The 17718-nt window shown below is 37.4% G+C and overlaps 1 protein-coding gene across 2 annotated transcripts in view; it reads right to left on the bottom strand.

Moving 5' to 3' along the window:
* The window catches only part of Dera (deoxyribose-phosphate aldolase), a 111295-nt gene that overhangs the window by 47999 nt on the left and 45578 nt on the right, over positions 1–17718 (bottom strand). For both annotated transcript variants that reach the window (XM_003470320.4, XM_013153207.3), the window contains exon 6: positions 6398–6526. In XM_003470320.4, the coding sequence (XP_003470368.2) occupies positions 6398–6526 (129 nt within the window). The remainder of the gene's footprint in view (positions 1–6397; positions 6527–17718) is intronic.

The following is a 17718-nucleotide window of genomic DNA, read 5'->3' as shown; positions in this document are numbered from 1 at the left end:
GCTGGGGATTTAGCTCAGCGGCATAAGCTCCTGCCTTTCAAGCAGGCAGTCGTGAGTTTGATCCCTGGTACCGATACAAACGAAAAAGAGAATTTTATTTTAAATTAATGGTAAAACAAAAGCAATGAAGAACTCTAGACATAAATAGCTATAAAACAAGTAACTATAAGTATCTATAAAACCATATAAAGTCAATTAGTAGGAAATTGGTAGCTTAACGTACTCTGAGATAATTCAGATGAACAAATTTAGCAGAGAAGGATTTTATATCAGCTATTATAAATATGTTCAAAGATGCATATAAAACATGACTTTGAATGAAATAAAGGGGACTCTCAGTAGAGGAATGAAAACATTTTAAAAAATCAACTGGAAATTTTGAAACAAAAAATTTGCAGCAGTATAAATTCCACTAATTGGGGTTAAAAGCAGATTTGAGAAAAAAATAAAGGGCAACATTGACATGAATAATGAAACATTTATACAAATTAGCCAATTTGGAATAAAAAATGGAGCAAAAATGATTAAAGTAAGTAAGACTTAGTAACCTATAGGACAATATAAATACTCTCACACTTAGATACTTGGAAATCCTAGAAGGAGAGGCAAATAGAATGAAGCAGAAATACATTTGAAAAAGTAGTTTTGATAATGTCTTAATTTAGCAGAAAGTATCAACACTCAAATCCAAGAAGTTCAGCAAACTCCAAGCAGGTTAAATATAAAGAAAACCATTTTTAGGCAAAATATGATTAAATTTGTGAAAAACCAAGATAAGGAGAAAATACTGCTTGAATATAGAATAAGATGAGACACTCCACTCAGGGAAACAAGAAGAAATGTAACTGGAAGAAATGAAATGACAAACTTAAGGGTGAAATAAGAATAAAAATGTCAACCCAGATTCAAAACCATCCTTGAAATACAGAGGTAAAGAGACTTATGAATGAACAAAACTTGGAAGAATTAATCACTGATCAATTTGCACTGCAAAAAACATCATGGAAGCTATAGAGAGAGGCTAAATTACACAAGATGGAAATTCAGATTTACAGGAAGAAACAAAGATGGAAATGATTTACGTGTGGGAAAATATGAAACAGAAGCCGAGTTTAGTTTTTTACTTCATTTCCTCAAGATAAATAGCTATTAAAATTGTACCACTGTAATATGGAGTTTATAATTCATGTAAAGAAAATTAAAATAATTCAAAAAACTAATGACGGAAATGTAGCTACTATAAGGTTCTTATATTTGTGTCATAAGTATGAAGTCGAGGGGCTGGGGATTTAGCTCAGCGGCATAAGCGCCTGCCTTGCAAACAGGCAGTCGTGAGTTCGATCCCCGGTACCGATAAAAAGGAAAAAGACCAAAAAAAAAGTATAAAGTGAAACGACATTAATTTTAAGTAGACTATGATAAATTAATGATGCAAATTATAATTTCTTGAGCAACCACTTAAAAATAGAAAGAGATTGACAATAAGAATGCAATCTGAGAAATAAAAAAGACATGCTATAAAATATTTAGTGAACCCAGAAGGGGACAAAAGAAAAAGGAACAAAAACAGTAGATCAAAATGAAGAGGAAATAACATGAAAACAGCAGATGTAAATACCACCACATCAGTAGTTACAATGGAAAGTAAAATGGTCAAGGCACTCTAGGTAAAAAGGAGAAATTACCTCGAAGAACTTTTCAAAGAGCTGCCTCTAAGAGAGACATTATTTTTCGTCTTGATCTTCCAAAATAAATTTATTTAACTGATACATAAAAACTAAAAATTGTACACATTTATAGAGTAACAAGAAATATTTTGCTACATGTATACATTATAGAATGTTTAATTTGGATAAATATATTTATTTTCTCCAATCTTTATTATGTGTTAGGCTGGGCAAACCTGTAATCCCAGCACTTTTGGAAGACTAAGAAAGGAGGATGACAGGTTCAGGCCCAGTCAGTGCAACTTAGCCACATGACAAGACCCTGTCTCAAAATAAAATGTATTAAAGGGGGATTTAGGGTGAGGTTGTAGCTCAGTGTGATGGCTCTGCATTTAATCTCCAGTACCGCCGCCTCCCCAAAACCATCATTTCTTTATGGTAAAAATTTCTAAAATCCTTTCTTGTTGTTTTTTGAGATGAAGAGTGTATTACTGGTAAAACTAATAACCCTACTGTGCACACTGGAACTTCTTTCTCGTATCTACCTATAATGTAGAACGCATTGATCAACCTCTCCCCATGCTCTGGTAACTATGATTCTTTTCTCAACTGCTCTGATATCAACCTTTATAGACTGCATATACAAGCAAGGTCATGTGGGACTTGTCTTTTAAGGCCTGGTTTATTTCACTTAACATCAAGCTCACCAGTTACACCCATTTTGTCATGATTGACAGAGTTTTATTCTATTTACAGATATACTTAACAGGTATTATGCATATAGGAAGCACAAGAAAGCTAGTGTGACTGGATTAATATTAAACCAAGAAGATGCTCAGAAAGGCACTAGTACCAGCAATAATGAGGGACACTCATAATGATGAATTTGCGGATTCAAGAGGTAAACACTGCAATCCTAGAAATGTCTACACACCTAACAACAGAGCTCTACAACACATGAAGAAACCACATGATGCTCTAAAGGGATATGGGTATGGAAAAAAAAATCTATAATTGTATATAGAGATTTTAATACTAAAACAAGAAGTGAAAAAGCCTTTAACCAACTTAGCCTGACATTAACATTTGCATTAACATCCACAATACACATTTATTAAGTGCACTTAAGGCATATCCCTGAATAAATCACAAGTTATAAAATAATTCCATTTTGAAGGAAAAAATCTGATAATCCCTGAAAATCACAGAATATTAAATTTTAAATTATATAAACTAAACATATGTAAAAAATGTTTGAAAATCAAACATCTCAATCTAAATAACACTTTAGAAAGCACTATAAAATAAATATAAATTAAACAGCAATATTTTTAAAAAACTGTATTATATATCTCAGTAGGATAAGCTATAGGCCAGGAATATGGCATTAGGTACCAAAGCAAAACTAGAAAAAGAACAAAAGAAAAAGAAAGCAAAGACTCAAGGAAAAAAAAAAAGGAATGAGCAAGAGCAGGGGAGAGGAGAAGGAAAAGACCACAGGAAAGAAAAAAATAACATCAGGAATGACAGAGATACAACTACAGATCCTACAGATAGCAGTCGAAGAAGAGAATATTACAAACAACTTTCTACCATAATTTTAGCAGCTTAGTTTATTTGTACAAATGAAGTATTTCTAAATTGCTTAATATTCCAAGGCTTTAATCCTTATCAAGGTGGAAATCAATAAGTACAACATAGTACAGACTGCAATGATATGATATTAAAAAATTGGAACAGTAGCAGTATAGTATGTGGTGATAAAACCAGGTCAGTGGTTGTACATTTGGCAACAGAGAAGAGCAGAATTCACTATAAAGGGCACATCAAATTATTTCTGGGAGATGGAAATGTTCTATTTCTTGATTGGAATAGTGGTTACAGATACACATAAACTGTCAAAACTCACGCCATATCTGTAACCCCTGAATTTTGATGAATGCAAACGCCTCAGTAAAGTGGATTTTGCAAATATATCAATGGAGAAAATAAAGTCCCAGCTGGAAGAGATATGGATTTAGGCAAAATGGTAATTATTATTACTATTATTATTGTCATTATTTTTGGTTTTTTGAGTTGGGGGTCTTGCTATGTAGCTCAGGCTAACCTTGAACTCAAGTTGTAGCCTAAGCTTTTCTCAAACTTCTGGCAACCTTGTGGCCTCAGCCTCCCAAGTCTAGGATTAAAAGCATACACATCATACCTGGATTTTATCAAAACTATTTGGGGGAGGAGAGTTCTTTTGGGTCATATATGAAATAAAAATATAATTTTTTTAATTTAAAAAGTTCCTCAAGGTGCTAAAAATAAGTATAAATAAAAATGAGCAAATTCTTAAAACAGTCTATTATATATCTCAGCAAGACAAACTACAGGCTAGGAAATGGACTAAAGGCTTTCATCCAGGACTCGAGCATAAGGATTGTGTCTTTTATTTAGATACAACCAAACACAAAGCCTTGGAAAACTGCTTTACAAATGAAAAAGCAATAAACTTGGAACTAGAAAACCTGGGTTCAAATAAGGACTTTGCATGATACATTAGCATCATGACCTTGGTAAGCTACCGACTCCCCCATTCTTCATCCACTCCAGGCTGTGGTGAAGATTAAGGGATATTATTTAAAAGTGTCTGACAAAGCACCCCATAAACCGTTACATTACTCACAACAGCCACTGATGAAATGACGCAGATAAAAAACACGAACAGCGAAATAAGCAGAAAGGGAAAGACAGAATGAGCATGTTTCTGACCATAGGTGCCTTTTTTCCCCCTACAGATAGGAGGGGCAAAGGGTAGAACGGGCTTCCAAAGCCTGATGACCTAACGCCACGATCCCAGCGTAAGCAGTGCAACAGGAAGCAGCACAGGACTGGTTGGCATCTCATAGAGTGATATGCTTTCAGTGTATTATAGCTGGGGAAACAGACACCTCAAGACTGGCTGGGATGCGACCCTGATGAGTACCTGAACCTCCTGTGCACCCCAACCATGTAGTTAACAATCAAGCGTACACATCCAGGCACAGGGGTGCACACCTGTGACCCCAGCTATGTGGAAAGCTGAGGCAGGAGGATGGCAAGTTTGAGGCCCAGTTTGGGCAACTTAGAAAGACCTTATTCAAAATAAAAATATACGCAAGTTCATGAGTGCAATCCCTGGCACCCAAAATAATAAATAAATGCATAAATACATAATAAATAAATGGCTGAGAATAAAAGTTTAAAAATGGCTGAGGATATAGCTCAGTGTAGAACACTTGCCTAACATGCACAAGGCCCTAGGTCTAATCCCTAGTACTACAAGAAATAAATAAGTAAAAATATAGCATGCACTACAAGTGATCTATGGTATTTGTTGCCAATCTTTTATTTTGGTACCTACTCTGACAACCCCTCATCCTGGCAAAGAGCTGGGAAGGGAGGCTGCATGAATTCAAGGGCTAGAACCACACAGTAAGGGTTCCACTGCAGACAGTTTTTTTTTTAATTGTGGCTTTTGACATGTTAACATTGATGAACCATTGCTCAAAATCTTTCATTCTTTGTTAGCCTTATGTTTTCAGAGATTTTGCTCTCAATGAGAAAAATACTTTTTGGGTCCAACAGCATGATCAGTACAATTGCACCATTTATGCCTAATATGATTTGCAGCGTTCCTGGGAATAATGGACAAATCCTTCAAAGACTGGAAATGAGGATAAAAAATCTAAAGGATGATTATGATGCATGACCCAAATGTAAGACCAGAGAAGCCAAGTATCTTCATCCAAAATGAGGTCTCTAGCAGGGCATGGAAAACTTCAGCAGTAATCACAGTATACTAAGTTGTCTGGCAGAGGTTTTAACAGAATGATGTAGGCACATACAGAAGAGAAAATCAGCTACATGGTGGGTAAGGAAGTGGATGAAAAGGGTGAGGCCTATGCTGAATTCAGAGATTCTAAGGGGTAATATGGGCAAAAGGCAGTCTTGGCAGGGGCCCCAACACACACTGTGGATCTGGGTGTCACCATATTCAGGAAACAGCAAGTAATTGAGATAAGTTGGCTTTTTTAAAAAAATCATTTTGAACAGTGTGAAAAACAGCCTAGAAGGGGGAGCAGTACATGAGACACAGGAAAGAGGCAGAACTCAGAGGACTTGTTCAATGTTTTATGCAAAGGTAGAGAAAAGAAAGGATCCAGCATGACTCCTAGGTTTCAAGCTTGCACATCTGAATATCAGTTATTCGTAGAGGTGAAGAAGTTAATCTACATTTGAAAATATAAAAAATAATACCACGCTAAATTTTTGAGAAATTAACACAAACAAAAGCAGGGGCTGGCTCAAACGGGTGTGTGTGTGTGTGTGTGTGTGTGTGTGTATGTGTGTGTATGAAAAAAATTCAAAGTTTCAACTCACAGAAAGAAAGTCAGAGTTACATAAATTTCTGCCGAACATATGTTGATGAAATCAAATAGCAATAAAGAGCAATTCACTAACAAGAGAGCCATCTACTGCCTTCTAAGGATAGTGCAACAGTGAAATGCCACAGGGAAAATGTGGAAGCAAGCCAAGTGCTTTGACCACTTCACACTGAACATGTACTCACAAAATGTTTCCTCCCTCCCCACTCCCAAACCCCAAGTGGTTAGCACTTTTAATAATGGCCAAGTGTTTTATACTTATTTATTTCTCCTAAAAAACATCAATCAGTACAGAACATTATTTGAACATAAAACACTTACCTGCCATCATTGCTATCATACTGGCTTTGTAAACGTTAGTGAGGGATCCGAGTTCTCCTGTGGCTAAGATGGTTTTGAGATGAGCCTCCCCACAGGCCTGGCGGAACTGACGAATCTCATCATACAGGGCTGGGGAAGGAAGCAATTGAGGCGGTTATGAGGCGGGCAAGTGATAACACAACTTGGCAGCCACTCAGAGCCGGCAGAACCCAGCTCAGATTTAGGAAACATAAAACATTTGTCACTTTCTAAAATTCACCCCAATTTAACATCGCCTACAGCATTCTGTTGCAGTTCATATCCTGTGACAAGAAACACTTTGTTTGCCACCACGAAACCATTTGTAAGCCCTGGCCCATGGTCCAGAGTTTGAATATCATTATGACATGTAAATTAAATATAATTTCCACTGTTTACATATGATGGTGACTTAAAAAACAAACTGATCGGAGCTAGGGATTTAACTCAGCGGCATAAGCACCTGCCTTGCAAGCAGGTGGTCATGAGTTCGATCCCCGGTACCGATAAAAATGAAAAAGACCAAAAAACAAAAAAAACTGATCTACTATAAATACAGTGGTATTAACATTTCGCAGACTAAAGAAAAAGAAACTTTTCAGGTTCCTATTGGTGCTTCCATTCCGACATAATAGGTTCTCTTGTTAGAATATAAGGCAGATGCTTCCTGAGAGCTCTACTAATGTCAATAAAAGCACCATGCACCATGTATATGTCTACACATCTGATCTGATCAAAGAGTGCTGATCCTGGCCAGGTAGTGCTGGAGACACGCGTACAAAGTTATCTGTAGAGGCATCCAGTGGTGTCGTCTTGCCTGTATTTGTGCTGACCTCACACAACATCTGGCTTTCAGAAGCTCCATACAGAACCCAGAGAGCAGTCTGATATGCCCCCCGACACACACACACATGCACGCATGTGTATATATAGCAAAATGAAATTAAAGGGAGATTTTTAATGAACAAATAAACCACTATCATGAGCATTACATTTTTTGAAAAGTATTTAACAGTCTGGTCAATGATAACAACAAGCTTTTGCTTTGATCCTTCACCGTCATTACCCAAACTCTACTGTCATAGAATCGGGGCCAACAGGAGGCTACTTCGGCCCTCTGTGCCTGTGTGTGTCTCATGGGAAGTAGTTGGTTTTCATTTTGCATCACGAGGGCCCGCACATGCTAGCCATGTGCTCTACCAGTGAGTAGCTCCCCCACTGGCACATAGACCAAATCAAACAACAGAGCAGTATTCATAATAAGGGCTGGCGTTAGCACTCCCCAGGCTAAAATGAGAGTTCTGTAATTCACAGATTTATTAAAGTATACATAAATGACCAAAAATCAGTTTCAAGTCAGCAAACTCAGTCAAAACCAAAAAGTTAAAGCAAAATGAACCAAACTACCTTCCCAATCCTAGAGAAGCTGAATTGAACTTGAAGCTCAAAAGTGAAAACTGAATATAGTAAAAGCAAATATTCTACACAAAGCCTGGTAAGTTTGAGGTTCATTACTGCCAGGAGATGGGGCCCACATTAGGTTTCTCAACGAAGGACTAAATATACAAATCTTTAACAATAGGTACTTTTGTGTCTTAGAGAAGATGTGAGATGCTAAGGGCCTACCTCTCCCTGCCCATCTGCCCAAATGGCTGGAAGTCATCCACCCTATACATCTATGTGATGTGCTGTTTAAGAATGCCGGAAACAGCAGTATACTATGCTGTGATAGTGACTTACATTCTTCTAACTCAGAAAGTGAATCTTGGACGGAATGACATTTCCTGAGGTTCTGAATCTAAAAAGAGAAAACTGTTCTCTAAGAACAGTCACAAGGTAGTCTCATCTAAAAATTCAAGAATGCTAACCGAGAGCATGGTGGCGGATGCCTATAATCCCAGCACTCGGGAGGCAGAGGCAGGAGGATCTCTGTAAATTCAAGACCAACTAGCCTGGGCTACAAAATGAGCCCAAGGCCAGCCTGAATTGCATAGTGGACCCTGTCTCAAAAAGACAAAATAAATGCTAATCTAGCATCAATTTGTAATTCAATAATTTTCTTCCACATTATTTTATAATGATGCCAGAAAAGGAAGCTTAGAGACAGATAAACATGCATCTAAAACCCAGCTGCAATGCTTCTGCAGGACCTTAGGCAAGTTATTTCTCTCACTGTAAAGTTCCACCCTTACAATATCATAACAATATTTATCTTATAGGGCTATTATGAGGCTTAAAAGGGATAAAGTACTCTGCATATTGCCTGAAATACTGTAAGCACTAAAAAAAGTTCAATAAAACTAGTATTGAGTGAAAATTAATATAAAGTTTAGACTTTTAGTCAAATGAGTTTCCATTAAGTGATGTGGGATAAAAGTCATATCTTATTTCATGTCTTTTTTTTTTTTTTAATTGTACCGGAGATCGAACTCATGACCGCCTGCTTGCAAGGCAGGGGCTTACTCGCTGAGCTAAATCCCCAACTGCTTATTTCATGTCTTAATCTAACTCATGTACTGGGCAGAAATTCTGTTGCATGGATTATACTTACAACAGTGTATCATCAGATAAAATTAGAAAATATTTTATTACAGCATTTATTAAAGTGAACTTTGGCCTCTATAACAAATTCTTAAAACACTGATCATGACAGTATGGACAAAACCATCATCCTTTTGCTGAAGATTACTACCTTTGATACCCAGTGAATTTAACCAGTTAAAATTAACCAGAAAAACAAGACATATTTTATCACTGGAGCATTTATCAGCCATTTGGAAGTTATGCTCTTTAATCCAGGATCGAAATAGAATAAACCAAAAGTGCTCACTTAGAACTTAACTCGATTTAACAAATATGCAACCAGTGCCCTCTCATTGTTTTAGCTATCAATTTCTCAAATTGTTTTACTGACCTATTTCACCATGGAACAGGATGAAGTTTTCCTGAAAAAATACCTTAATCATGAAGGTTTAACATCTGGAAAGCTGAGTCGAAGCTCCTTTCTCTTACCATACTGCCCAGAATGTATCAGAACAATAAATTCACGAAGTTTTTGGAAACTGGTCTTTTAAAAACACAACTTAAGACTTCCTAAAGGGATTGCTTCCATGGGTGTCTCTGAATATTAGTGAGTGAAGCAAAGGTCAAAAAACACTTAGACAGTCTGCTATCGTAGCAGCAGTGACAGCAATAGATTCCAGTGTCCAGGGGCTTTGGCCACCAGCATGGCACCCATGACAGCGTTATGCTGTAACCAAACACTTCTCATGCTGTAATTTGGTGACCTTTTCTGCCACCTGATCTTCCGTGGTCCTGTTTTCCAAATCTGCTTCTCTAGATTCTTAGTTATTCTGTGAAGTGTTCTAGATCCCCATAATAAATTCCTTTTCAGCTTAACTTAATCAGAATTGGTTTCACTTACTTTCAACTCTTCACTCGAGGATAACAAATTTTATCTCCTTAGGAAGAATGGCATAATTCACAAGACAGTGGGCTTACATTCCAGCTCTGTCACTAATTTGCTGTTCAGTTTAAGCAAGTTACTTATCTCAGCCTCTGCCCCAACTTGCTCATCTGTACCTACCCCTCAGAGTTATTTTGACCATTAAATAATATAGAAGAGGTCAGGGCAGTCTTTGGCATGTAACTTATGCTCTAAGAATGTCGGCTATTCACTTCCCTATTGTGACTGACAGTGGTGGTACTGTTGTTACTACTGATGTCTTATGCAGTTCATAACACACAAAATTTATAAAATCTAAGAACAAGGTGGATACGATGATGCAAGCCTGTAATTCCAGCAGTAAGGGAATGCTGAGACTGGAGAACAAAGTTAAACCCAGCCTGTGCCACTTAGCAACTTGTGAAACTTTGTCTCAAGATAAGAGGTAAAAAGGACTGAGGATGTAGCTCAGTGCAAAGATCCTGGGTTCATTCCCGGTACAACGAATGAGTGGAAGAAGGAATGAATGAACTAATGAACAAAAGAACAAACTCACCCACCCACCAACCCACCGCTACTATAGTGACACTATGATGTATGTTTCATAAAGAACATAAAATATAACCTATTTTGAGCACTAGAGGGGACATTTACTATGCACCACACATGTAAAACAAATTTCTTTTTTCTTAAATCACAGTCAATGGTCTTTTGACTAACACACTCTTGGACAAGATAGTTCCTGTTACCTGCTGGTTATGTAAGCATGTAGGAATCACTCCACTTCTCTAAGCCTAATTATTCATGAGGTTTAGTTTATTCACACATCTCTGGAAAGATTAATTAAAATAATACATGCTACTAGGACAGAACCAGGTATTTTATGGGAATTTCTTCATATTATATACACTTTCAAAAATGCAAGAACAAAACAAAGCAAGAACCATCCTAAATCTTTAGAATCTGCAGATCTTATATATAAAACAACAGACCGTTTAAACACAAGCCAGAGGCATCATTAGTGCTATGCATTTTTGCACACCTTGACATTAGTGATAGACACCTCAGAAATTGGAGAGATGATATATGTAAATTAAAGTGATTAGAGTGCTGAAATACAACCTCATCAAGCTCAAATTATGTCATTTGCCATATTCAAATGACACTTGCCTTTCCATATAAATGAGTGAAACAATGGAAGAATTAATGAGTAGATTTTCCCCTCTACATTAGCAGGAAAGGGTAACAGGAGAAAGGTAGGCGAGCCTTACTTTTACAGCTCAAACACTTCTTGAGTTCTGAGAATAAATATAAAAATAATTATTCGAATAACTATGAAGATAATCAATTAGTAATATTCCCCATTCCCCTCAGATCCATCTTTAATAATAAGTACATGTAAAATGAAGATAAACTCAATTGACTCTAAAAGTTTAAACTGTACCACTAAGACCAAATAGCCTCTTATTGATGGATAAAGCCAATTCTCAACTGTCTTGTAGCAGCTCTTACCTGCGGAGAGGCAGAAAAAAGGGGTCCTCACAGTCACACTGCTGTGAAAGGAGAAGCAAACACGAGACTGGTATTTTGCAGGGCTGGGGAACCCCCTGGCTCATGTGTTGCCAGGTCAAGGGCTGGAGCAGAGTGAGCAGAGACTGCAGTCCACTCTGCCAGGGGAACTGAGGGCCATCCTACCAGTGAGGCTGGCACTCTGGGGGTTAGGAGGACTTGGGGAAGACAGCCAGTGTTATTACACCAGGGAGACGCACAGGGGCTCTAGAGACTATCATATAAAGGCAATTGATCCAATGAGTGAACAGTGATCAAACAGATGAATAAGCTGAGCATGATGAGACAAAGATCTCTCACCAACAAGAAAGAAGGGCAGAAATACAGAAAGGGGGAAAACGAGAATAATCCAGTGATGTTGGTGTATAAAGGAAGTTATTAGTGTGAATTCACAGGTTGTAACATAGACAGACAGAGAATAGATGGAGGAAGAGGCAAGGACATGTGTGTGCATATTGTGTGTGTGTGTATATGCGTATGTGTGTGTATTTCTTAGATCTATGCACTGAGAGAATTTAAGACACAGTAATATCCTAACAGTAATGAACACCTGTTGCACCTAGATTTTGACTTGTAAATATATTCTCCAATATAATGAACCAGAGTTCCATAGATAAACAGCTAATTCTTGGGTCAGGTGGAGAAAGTCCAAGTAAACGTAAGAACAAACATCTTATATGAGAAAATGAGGAAGTTCTTAGAGAACAGTAAAAACATGAAAAAGATATAAGAGTCAGTCTGAAGCTGTTCCCACTGGCCCAATCTGGGGCAACTTCGGTAACAAAATAAATGATATAAGGGTTACAATCAGTTAAATAAAATAAATGTGAATTCTCACAAATAGGAAGGAAAGAAGGAGAGAGAGGGAAGGAGGGAGGAAGAGGGAAAAGAGAAAGGAAGGAGGGAGGGAAGCAAAGAAGTATAGAAGAAATGATGGAATTAGATCAATCGGCAACTATCAAATTAAAAACGGAAGAACTGGCAGTCACGTGGGCTAGGAGGAAAACCAAGAACCCAGCCCGTGCCCTCTTGTCAGCCAGCAGCAGCCGTGGGGGCTGGAAGGAGAAACAAGAAGCCAATCTGCACCCTCCTGTGAGCCAGTGGTAGCTGTGGGCCAGGAAGAGAACCAAGAAGCCAACCTGTGCCCTCCATGAGCCAGCTGACAGCAGGCTGGGAGACAGGAAGAGTGCTGCCACCCCAGCCCCTCCCCGGTCCTATAAGCAACTGGCTGATTCAGAGGAACACAGGCTGAGATGACAGCATCTGAAGTAAAAAAGATAACTTAATGCTCATGTTGTTTGATTGACTTTTGTAGTGGTTGATTCACTGTGTCAACTTGAGACAGATAGAAGCTAACTAAATAGGTTTAGCAATTCTACACCCAAGGATGTAGAAGAAGACCCACCCTAGGGTGGCTCATCACCTTGAGGTATAAAAGGGGAGGAGGAAGAACAAATCCATTCCATTCTTGGGAGAAGCTCCAGTCTTCACCTTTGGTTTGGACCTCGCCTCCTGGCTTTCGGTACAGACTCTTCAGCCTTTCATCACAGAGCCTTCGGCCTTCTGTCGCAGACCCATCAGCTTGCTGGTGTGCACTTGCACAAGACACTAGGGTGAACTCCAGACCTTGGATTGAACCCTTCGGCCTCCAGTGCATAGACACCCTCTGCACGCTTCCTCATCGGACTCTATGACTGACTATCCTAAGCCAATCTTGTTGGTTCTGTATATCCTGGGTTATATCTGTTCTCGCTAGTAAAACCCTGACCAATACAACTTTGCAGGCCTAAAGCTGCTAGTCTGAGCATCTATCTAGAGTGTAACAATATGCAATATAGCAACTATTGGGGATTATTTTTCCTTCTGTCTTATTTTTGAAAATCGATACTGTTCTCATTGTTTTGTTTTGCTCCATTTTATTGTTTTGTTCCCTTTAAAATAAAAAATAAACAAAAAATAAACTGAAGAATTATCAGTGGATACTAAAATGAATAAAAGATGAGTAACAAGGTATTAAATAGTCTCAAAATATCTCCAACCATAATCTATATTGACAATTTACCAAAATGAAAAATACTTATTAATTTTATAATGGAGAAATTTGGCAGAAATCATCTAAATAGAAAAGTACCATCATTAAAAACTGAACAAATTAACATCTTGTGACTCTTGAAATAATGCACTGAGAACAGACAAAAGTTTCTGTTACTCCTATTGAGATGAATAATTTGAAGCTACTCTTGAGAAAAATACCAAACAAATAAACATTGAGCTATATTTTACCAAATAACAGGTAAATAATCTCCAAAAACAGAGAGCCAGAATTGTTTCAGATCGAAGAAACCTGAAGACACATAGAACGACTGATCCCAGATCTCATAAAGAATACTATTCAGACAATATGCAAAATCCAAACATGGTCTGTAGATAATGACAGCATCTGATGGTGTCCCGTGGCTTGCTACAAGAATGTCCTCGTTTGTAGGATTTCTGTTGTTATTGTTGTTGTTGTTTAGTGCTGGCATCATACCCACAGCCTAACATATGCTAGGCAAGTACTTTACCACCAAGCTACAAACCTGGCCCTTTTTTCAGAAATCATACGTTGAAGTATTAAGGGGGATAACTCAACAGGTGTAGAACTCAATCTCTCTATAAAAATATATACACAGGGAGAGGAGTAAAAGATGATATAAACTTTCATAACTGGGAAAAGCTGAGTGATGAGCCAACTGGAGTTTTGTGTACTATTTTTGCAATTTTCCCCTAAGTCTAAATTTATTTAAAAATAAAGATTAAAAATACAGTTTTTTGGAATCTGTGTAATATCTAAGTATTTTTCCTCTGGGAGGGCTTTGGAAGCTATGAACTATTCTATATTTTTTTCCCCACTTTTTTTTGTCTTTTTCCTTTTTATCGGTACCGGGGATCAAACTCACGACTGCCTGCATTCAAGGCAAGTGCTTATGTCGCTGAGCTAAATCCCCAGCCCCTATTCTATATTTTTTAAATGTTAAACACAGAGGATATATTATTTTTGTAATCTCTCTTTTCCCCCTCTAACATATCATAAATATCTCTACATATTTATAAATATAGGCCTATTGCACAATTGTCAATGGCCAATCTTCCATCACACACACCTGATAAATATATTCAATCACTTTCCTATTATCACATAGCTGTGGGTCCAGATTTTTTAGTATTATAAGTAACACTTCAGTAAAGTATTCATAGTTAAGTCTCTACATTCACCGTTACCCTGCCCTCTGGGGTCTTTATTATTTTTTGTGCTTTCATGTCCCCATGTAACACATGTCCACTGTTAAAAATTCAAATGTTACAGAATTAAAATTCCTCATTTAAAAAAAAAAAAAAGACAAAAGGAAAGGACAATTCTTGCCACATTCCAGAAAAACAATAATTTGGAAGGCTATTATAAAAGATGAATGACAAATGAAAATGGAATTCAAATGCCACAAATGAAAATTAGTGAGAATAATGCAAATTTTAATAAAACACATACAGTGGCTGGCATAGTGATGTCACTTTAAAAACCTGATAACAAATGTTTTGACTTATAATGAGGCTTTCAGGAGCAGCGAACATGTATGCACTAGAAGCCCAGGATAGATCACATCATTCCCACACCTGGCAGAGGAGCTGCCTCCTGCCTGTACCCCACATCCTTCCTACTGTCACCACACTGCTGAGAAGGGGAGGTCGTAACCTCATCTTTGCTCGTTATCCCCATTTGGAAAACAAGTGCGGCTGTGCTCAAAACAGGCATCAAAAGCTCAGCACCACTAGGAAGGATCATGGGCACCGGGCACAGGTGCACAGATGCATTGAGTTTCTGCTTGTGACTTTCCTTGATTTTGATTTTTAATTGATATATAAACATACAAAAACTATTTATTAGGCCAGGAATAAGAACATACACCTGCAATTGCAGCTACTTGAAAAGTTGAGGCAGAAAGATTAAAAGTTCCAGATCAGGCCAAGAAATTTGGAGGGACCCTGTTCCAAATGAAAAAGGCAAGCTGGGTATAGTGGCGCATGCCTGTAATCCTAGCACTTGGGAGGAGGAGGAAGGAGGAGCGTCATGAGTTTGAAAACCAGCCTGAACTCTACATAGCAAGACCCTATGTCAAAAAAGTAGAAAAACAAAAAATAAAGAGAGAGAGAGAAGGGCTGAGAATGTACCTCAGTGGTACCTTGGGTTAGTTCTCTGGGATCATGACACTAATTGTACATTTTAATGGAGTACGATAAGGTGTTTCTGTCTGTGTATCCATTGTGTAATGTTCGAATCAGGGTAAATCTGTCTCCTCAAACATGTGTCATTTCTGTTGGGTGAAGCTTTTTGATACATGCAATACATTACTATTATCTGTTGTCATCCTACTGTACGAAACACACCAGGACCACTCACTCCCATCTAAATGCAACTTACAAGCTACAGATAAACCTTCTGTTCAACAGGCAAAACACAGGGATTCCTGGCTCTACCTTCTGCTACACCTCCCCAGTCTGCCAGCAGGACCTGTAGCATTTCTACGTTTTCCTTTTTTTTTTTTTTTTTTTTTTTTTTTTTTGTCTTTTTCTTTTTTTATCGGTACCAGGGATTGAACTCAAGACTGCCTGCTTGCAAGGCAGGCGCTTATGCCACTGAGCTAAATCCCCAGCCCCTACTTTTTCCTTTTTAACTTACTTGTTTCTTTCTAGGTTCCACCTAAAAGCCTACCCATTAAACTGTTTGGGAGAACACAGCTGAAGATGCAAAAAGCCATGTTAGTAGAGCTTGCTTATATCGAACAGCGATTCAAGATTCCAAGCGTTTAGAAACTGTCTCCTATCTAAAAATCATAAAGTATATTCCCCCTTATATTCTGTGCTATTCAAAGGCAGTTTAAAAATAATTGCTAATGAACATATCCAAGCAATTATTTTTTGAGTGCCAGAAAGATGTTCAACAGTGCACAAGAATGGCCTGAAAACTACTCTTAAGATAATTATATGTACAGTAAAACACTTAATATAAAATTGTATGGCAACGTTTTATACTAAAAAAAGTCACAAAATATTCAAGAACACAGTTTCATAGACCAAAGGAACTAATTAAACTTGTAAGACTAAAATGAAGATGGGTTAAAATACCAGGTAGTGAAATAACCTACAAGAAACAAAATACACACACATTGGGGGGGGGGAGGTCAATAATACTTGAAGATTTTAAGAATCACAGCAGAAAAACAGAATTATTTCCAAGATTTCTGTCATAAACAACACTTAAAACAGAAAAACCAGATTATAAATTATGTGACTTCTCCTCCAAAAGTGTCTGACTTACAAATAGCTCCATGCAAAAACATCACATCCACTTCCTCTATTCCGCAGTCGATGGGCATTTGGCAAGGATGCTGATTGGCAAGATGTAGACACTACAAATTATATGCCACAAACATGGGTGCACGTGCATTGCCATGGTCTGATATTTTCAGTTCTTCTGGGACAATATCCAGAAGGGGAACAGCTGGTTTGAATGAGACCTCCAATCCTGGATTTTTGAGAAATCTCCACGTGACCTCCACGGTAGTTGTACCAGTCTACACTGCCAGCAACAGTGGAGTTACTCAGCTATAGGGAGAGATAGGCTGGGGGTTTCTGTGGATAGGTGGATGCGACTGGAGAGTGCAGATAGGTGAAACGGGTCAGACTCGCATGTGTGGATAATGTATTGTCTCTCTGGTATAAATTTTTTAAAAAAGAGTAAATAAGATCCAAAATGTACAACAGATATTGTAAAAATGAAAGGGAAAGAAAGTGCTCAAAAGGAAAGAATAACTGGGATAGGGGAAAAGAGAAAAGAAAGAAGGAAATAGATTGTATTTATACATATTATAGACATACACATGTGTGTAAATATATACATGTGTGTATGTAAATATATACTAGATAGATTACTACTAACCTGTTAGTTTATCAAAAAGAATAGTTTGTGTTTTCATTGATGCTTGTCTGATAATTTTTTTCAGGCCTAAATCTTGTAATCTGAATTACTTTCAAGATAACAATACAATATATTAAACTAGTGTTAATTTCTTTTTTTAAAATTCTGTATCATTTTTTGTTTTTAAAATAAAATGAAAAAAAATTTTTAAACTCTATAAAAGAAAGAAAAATAATGTCTTTTCAGAGGTGTTTTTTTTTTTTCCTAAAAATAAGTAAATAAGAAAAGAGATCACTGACCAGGTTCAAAATTTTTAAGAATCATTTCATACAGGAA

The sequence above is a fragment of the Cavia porcellus genome, unplaced genomic scaffold (genome assembly GCF_034190915.1).
Source record: "Cavia porcellus strain 051 isolate PalLab524CR breed Dunkin Hartley unplaced genomic scaffold, mCavPor4.1 scaffold_27, whole genome shotgun sequence".
In the NCBI taxonomy this organism is placed as follows: Eukaryota; Metazoa; Chordata; class Mammalia; order Rodentia; family Caviidae; genus Cavia; species Cavia porcellus.
This window is presented reverse-complemented; position numbering and strand designations above follow the sequence as displayed.